The sequence below is a fragment of the Leuciscus leuciscus genome (assembly GCF_965113295.1).
Source record: "Leuciscus leuciscus genome assembly, chromosome: 3".
Lineage (NCBI taxonomy): Eukaryota > Metazoa > Chordata > Actinopteri > Cypriniformes > Leuciscidae > Leuciscus > Leuciscus leuciscus.
The window spans coordinates 64,248,925-64,255,552 of NC_138727.1; the positions used below are offsets into that span (position 1 = coordinate 64,248,925).

At 46.4% G+C, this 6,628-nt stretch overlaps 1 protein-coding gene across 1 annotated transcript; it reads left to right on the forward strand.

The window, feature by feature from the left end:
- The first annotated feature begins 2,843 nt into the window (after positions 1–2,843).
- LOC309495099 (uncharacterized protein) lies at positions 2,844–5,639 on the forward strand. Its single transcript, XM_082164647.1, has 2 exons — positions 2,844–5,152; positions 5,481–5,639. Exon 1 carries the CDS (start codon positions 3,056–3,058, stop codon positions 4,961–4,963), a length of 1,908 nt encoding a protein of 635 aa, XP_082020773.1. The 5' UTR covers positions 2,844–3,055; the 3' UTR covers positions 4,964–5,152; positions 5,481–5,639.
- Positions 5,640–6,628: the final 989 nt, after the last annotated feature.

A 6,628-nucleotide genomic window follows, 5' to 3' on the forward strand; every position in this document is an offset into this window, starting at 1 on the left:
ACCTCAACCCGGAACAGAGCTTCTCATGGCAGCAGCCTATGGTATCCCTCGGCCCACACTACCAGTGTTTGAGAGTGGCACAGAAAGTGATTTTGCTTTGTTGAAATTGGCCTTAGACAATTTATTAAGTCACCATACTCACATCAGCGAGCAGTACAAATACCAAGTGTTACTGAGCCACCTTAAGTTTGCTAGTGCTCAGCAGTTGGCTAAGGCATATATGCACCACCCACAACCACACACAGCAGCCTTGCAAGCTTTGCAAGAGAAGTATGGTCAGCCCAGACAGCTTGTGCAATCAGAATTAGGTGCTATTATGAGTACTCCACCGCTCAGAATGGGTGATACCAATGCCTTTGATTCGTTTGCCTTATCTGTGCAATCCCTAGTGGGCATGCTGAGAACGCTGGAGGGACAGTACGGATATGAGCTGATGTGTGGTTCTCATGTGGACCGACTTTTGGGAAAGATGCCACCCGCTTACCGAGACAGCTTTGTAGAATACTGTTTGAGCCGTGGTATCCTTCAAACTGGTACAGATCGAACCTACACTCTTCCTGACTTAGCGACTTGGTTACAAACGAAGTCACAAGCGAAGCACATCTCAAGCCGAGCTGCTGCCATGTTTCAGTTTGACACAACAAAGTCATCTGTGAGGAGTAAAGGAACTCCATATCATCGAGAGCGCTCAACACCTGTACTTCTGACATCCGAGAAAGTTGCCAAGCCCTCTGAACTGGCCCAGACTAAAGCCATTTCCAAGCCAAAGCCTTACTGTCCTCATTGCGACAACCAAGATCACTTTCTTAACTCCTGTGATAAATTCAAGAGGTTGACCACCACCCAGATTGTCACCTGGATCACAGAGGGTAAACGTTGTTGAAAATGTGGTCGAAATCATCCAGTGGACTCCTGCAATCTCAAGCGGCCCTGTAAAGTCTGCAAAGAACTGCACCTCACTGTCCTACATGATTCTGTCAAAGATACTTCCAGAGCAGTGCTTATGGTGAGTTTGCCATCCACACAAATCTATCTTGACAGACCCAACCGCTCACAGAAAGTTATGCTTAAGGTTGTCAAAGTCCTCTTGCACAGTGGTGGCCAAACAATAGAAGCCCATGCTGTTCTAGATGACGGCTCAGAAAGAACAATAATTCTTCCTCCAGTAATTCAGCAGCTTAGGCTGAATGGAACCCCAGAGGTTCTTTCTCTTCAGACAATCCAACAAGGCCATACCAAACTTGAAGGGGCCACAGTAACCTTGGAGGTTTCCCCCATCACAAAACCCACAGAAAGGTATGTCATTCGTGATGCCTTTACTGCCTCTGCCTTGAGTCTTGCTGAACATAATTACCCAGTGGCAGCACTCCAGAAAGCATATCGCCACCTGAAAGGTCTACCCTTACAGTCTGTAGACCAGGTGAAACCCTTACTCCTCATAGGGTCTGATATGCCACACCTCCTGACTCCTATTCAGCCAGTACGTAGAGGAGCTGAAGGTGGCCCCGTTGCCATATGTACCAAGCTTGGTTGGGTATTGCAAGGCCCAATGTGTCCGATTCAGCCCCCTAGAGGCCAGCAACAATGCCTGCATCTAATGACAGCCCCAGCACGTGATGAGCTGTATCAACATGTGGAGCGCTTGTGGCAAATTGACACCTTGCCATACAATGAAAAGCTGATCACAAGATCAAAGCAAGATCAACACTCCTACAACCTCCTGCAATCTTCTACGGTCAGAGTAGAAGTAAATGGTGTCCAGCGGTATGCTACTCCGCTACTAAGGCGTACTCCTATCACCTTGCTCTGTGCAGGCAAGGAGGCTGGGCTCCCCAGTCTCAGAAACACTGAGAGAAAACTGGCCAAGAATCCTGAGCAAGCTCAAACATACTGCTCTGAAATTCGGAAGCTTGAATCTGAAGGCTACATTTCCAAGATAACACCAGAGGAGGCAGAACAGTCCACAGAGTCGTGGTTCATTCCGCACCACATGGTGCATCATAATGGGAAGGACCGAATAGTCTTCAACTGTTCCTTCCAGTACAATGGGCAAAGCTTGAATGAACAACTCCTTCCGGGGCCAACACTGGGACCGTCTTTGTTAGGTGTCATACTGCGGTTCAGACAGCATGCAGTTGCAGTGAGTGGGGACATAAAAGGCATGTTCCACCAAGTACGTTTGTTACCTGGTGACAAGTCGTTGCTGCGATTCATCTGGAGGAACATGGATAGGGAGGCTGACCCAGACATCTACGAGTGGCAGGTGCTGCCCTTTGGTACGACCTGCAGTCCGTGTTGCGCCATTTATGCCCTTCAGTTTCATGCCCAGGAACACCAAGACACCATGGCTGGTTTAGCTGACATTGTGGAGAACTCATTCTACGTCGACAACTGTCTTCACAGTACTCCCCACCAAGGTGAGGCCAGGGCCATCATAGATGGGTTGCGTCAGTCCTTGTTAAAGGGAGGCTTTGAGATCAGACAATGGGCGTGCAATATACCATCAGTTCTCAAACACCTCCCATCGGAAGCCAGATCAGCTAGTAGCGAGTGCTGGTTGTCTCAGAGTAGCACTGACATGCAAGAACCTACTCTCGGCCTACAATGGAATTGCCTTGATGACACCCTCGGGTATAAGAATCGAATAGCAGAGCCTGTCCAGCCCACCATGAGGAATCTATACAAGACGTTGGCAAGCCAATTCGACCCCCTGGGTTTTATAGTCCCATTCACCGCAAGGGCTAAGACTCTTATCCAGGATCTCTGGAAACACAACCTTAGCTGGGATGACCCTATCGAACCCCTACACCTGCGTGAGATATGGTCCAAGTGGATTGCAGAGCTTTCCAGTATCACCAAAATACACTTCCCTCGAACTTATGCGTCTGGCGGTGCTGACACTCCTTCCACGGTTCGGGAACTCCATGTCTTTTGTGATGCCTCAGAGAGGATATATGGTTCCGTGGCCTACCTTCGGATTACAGACGACTGTGAGAAAGTCCATGTCACCTTTGTACTAGCTCGATCTAGAGTGGCTCCTCGTAAATCTCTATCTATGCCCCGCTTAGAGTTGTGTGCTGCACTTTCTGGAGCTCAGATGGCCAAAGTGATACAGACTGAACTAACTATTCCCATACACCACGTCACATATTGGGCTGATTCAACTACGGTGCTGCATTGGTTAAAATCAGAATCCTGCCGATACAAGGTCTTTGTGGGGTCTAGAGTAGCAGAGATTCAGACTTTGACAGATGTTTCCAGATGGAGGTATGTTGACTCTGCTCGAAACCCAGCTGACCATATTACTAGAGGTCTTACCTTGGCCGAAATAGCAGGTCCTCACCAATGGAGATCTGGGCCATCCTTCCTGACCGAACCACAGGATATGTGGCCGTTGACACCCAGTACGGAGTCAGCACCTGACCTGAGCGAGATGAGAAAAGCATCCTTTGTTGGAGCAGTCACTGTCACTCCCAGTCCAGTGCCTTCAGACCTCAGTCAATTCAAAACCTGGAACGAGCTAGTTCAAGCTACTGTTGAGTCCTGTAATGGGGCGGCCAACATCACCGCCTTTGAAGCCTCAATGTATATACAGGCTGAAAAGCTCCTCCTAGCACAGTCACAGTTTGATTCATTCCCGGAGGAATTCAGAGCTTTGAAAGCTGGAAAGCCTATCCCGACAGACAGCCGATTGGGTTCTCTCGCCCCAGAGTACGACGAAAATACTGGTCTAATCAGAGTGGGTGGACGACTTCGTCGTGTTGAAACCCTGCCTTCTGATATCATTCACCCGATCGTCCTAGATCCTCAACATCAGGTCACAAAGCTACTCATCCAAGACATAGATCAGCAACTCCATCATCCAGGTGCAGAGCGAGTGCTAGCAGAGCTACGTCGTAGATACTGGGTGCTTAGAGGCCGTGAAGCTGTGCGCAAACACCAGCATTCCTGTCAAAATTGCCAGTTTTGGCGCGCCAAGCCACAGAATCCACAGATGGCCGACCTTCCACCATGTAGGCTACGTCTGTTCAAGCCACCATTTTACTCCACTGGCGTAGACTGCTTTGGGCCTTTTCGGGTGAAAATAGGCCGGCGCCAGGAAAAGAGATGGGGAATCTTATATAAGTGCTTGACAACCAGATGTTTACATCTCGACCTCCTTGAACACCTGGACACAGACGCCTTCCTCCTTTCTTTACGACGATTTATAGCCCGTAGAGGAAAGCCTTTCGAGATTCTATGTGACAATGGCACTAACTTTACTGGAGGCGATCATGAGTTAAAGGACTCCTTTCGTCGAATGGCTCCTGAGCTGCAGGAACAACTGGCTAAACAGCAGATGCAGTTTCGCTATAACCCACCAAGTGCCCCCCACTTTGGCGGAACATGGGAGCGGGAGGTGAAATCAATTAAGACTGCCTTGCGAGTCATTCTACGGGAACAATCCGTGCCCGAATCTGTACTACAAACATTGCTAGTGGAAGTTGAGGGCATACTCAATTCCAAGCCCCTTGGCTATGTCTCATCGGACATTGCAGACCTGGATCCTGTTACTCCGAACCTGTTACTCATGGGACGTCATGATGCTTCATTGCCACAAGTCCTTTATGACTCAGACGAACTCTTGGGTAAACGCAGGTGGAGACACAGTCAAGTATTGGCCGATCAGTTCTGGACTGCTTTCATTCGTTGTTACTTACCAGAACTACAGGGTAGACAGAAATGGAGATCAGATGGTAAAGAAATTGCAGTGGGACAAGTGGTACTCCTAATCGACCATCAACTCCCACGAGCACTCTGGCCTGTGGGTACCGTGACAGAAACCTATGCCGGGGCTGACGGGAGGATTCGGACAGCCAAAGTTCAAGTCAAAGGCAAGATGTACACACGCCCTGTCGTGAAGCTGATTCCACTCCCTCCAATGAGGGATAATGATACAGACCCTTCTGACGGCCTTTCTTAAGGAATACAATTATCCTGACTGATAATTGGGGGCGGCTATGTCAGAAAGTCCGTCCCGGAACGGAAAATATGCAGTGGTTCATGACGGACTGATTTAAGAGTTGTTACTTCCTTCCAGCAGACTGATGCAATAGCCAGGTCCAGCCGTGCTTCCTGATATTGTTCAATGTTGTGCGTTCATGCAACAAATGTGAGTAGTTATTTGAACATTGTTTAGTCAACGCTTTGTATTTGTTATATTTGTCAGATGTTTAGCAAATGGCGATTGAGATATGCAAACGACGATCGCGGCGCGATCGCGGATAGCCGCTAATCATATGATCAGACACCTGCTGTTGTCATTATATGCTGCTTTATGCTGTATATTGGAGTTTATCGGATAATTTAATGTTTATTGTTATCTGACAGTTGAGTATTCAATTATGATGACTGTTTAGTCGTTTGTAGATACTTGGTGAGGTAATTTGTGTACAGTTACATTGTATTCATATTATATTCCTGTATTTATATATTTACAGACCACAACACAACGTGATAGTCACTTACTGCCTGACAAGTTATTAAAGAGAAGTTTATGAAGATACTTCCCCTGTCCTTGATTCTCTTACCGGAATCACTGTCCATAATTGTCCGCCTACCGAACTGTAAATTACAAAGGTTGCCAGAGGTGCGACTCTGCAACAGATAGCTTAGAAGAACTAGATATTGCGACAGAAACTTTTAACTCTCTCTTTTCCAGCACTTTAGACACAGTTGCTCCTTTACGCTTAAAGAAGATTAAAGGAAATAGTCCAATGCCGTGGTACAACGAGCACACTCAGGCACTTAAGAGAGCAGCCAGAAAAATGGAGCGCAACTGGAAGAAAACAAAACTAAAGGTATTTTGCATTTCATGGAAAGAGAGCTTGATTATGTACAGAGAGGCTTTAAAAGCTGCTAGATCTGCTTATTTTTCAACCCTATTAGAAGAAAATAGTGGCTAAACTAACGAAAAATAAATCTTCAACCCCAGACGTTTCCAAGTTGCACAGCAGTAATGACTTTTTGAACTTCTCTACTAACAAGATTGATAATATCAGGGAGAAAATTATAACTATGCAACCGTCTACTACAGTATCGCATCAGGCAGTGCATTGTAGTCTCCTTGAAGAAAAATTTGATTCATTCGTTGCTATAGGAGAGGAAGAATTTACTAAACTCGTTAAATCATCTAAATCTACAACATGTATGTTAGACCCTATACCGTCTAAGCTACTGAAAGAGATGCTTCCAGAGGTCACAGATCCTCTTCTTAATATCATTAATTCATCTTTGTCACTAGGATATGTACCGAAAACTTTTAAGCTGGCTATGATTAAAACGCTTGTTAAAAAAACGCAACTTGATCCTACAGAATTAGTCAATTACAGGCCGATCTCGAATCTACCCTTTTTGTCAAAGATACTAGAAAAGGCAGTACCCTCACAACTATGTTCCTTTTTAGAAAGAAATGATATCTGCGAGGATTTCCGGTCAGGATTTAGACCGTACCATAGTACCGAGACAGCTCTCGTTAGAGTCACAAATGATTTGCTCTTATCATCCGATCGTGGTTGTATCTCGCTATTAGTGTTACTCAATCTTAGTGCTGCCTTTGACACTATCGACCACAACATTCTTTTAAATA

Bases quoted from the DNA above. Each gene is read 5' to 3' on its own strand.
- LOC309495099 (XM_082164647.1), top strand. From the start codon at position 3,056: ATGCCCCGCTTAGAGTTGTGTGCTGCACTTTCTGGAGCTCAGATGGCC.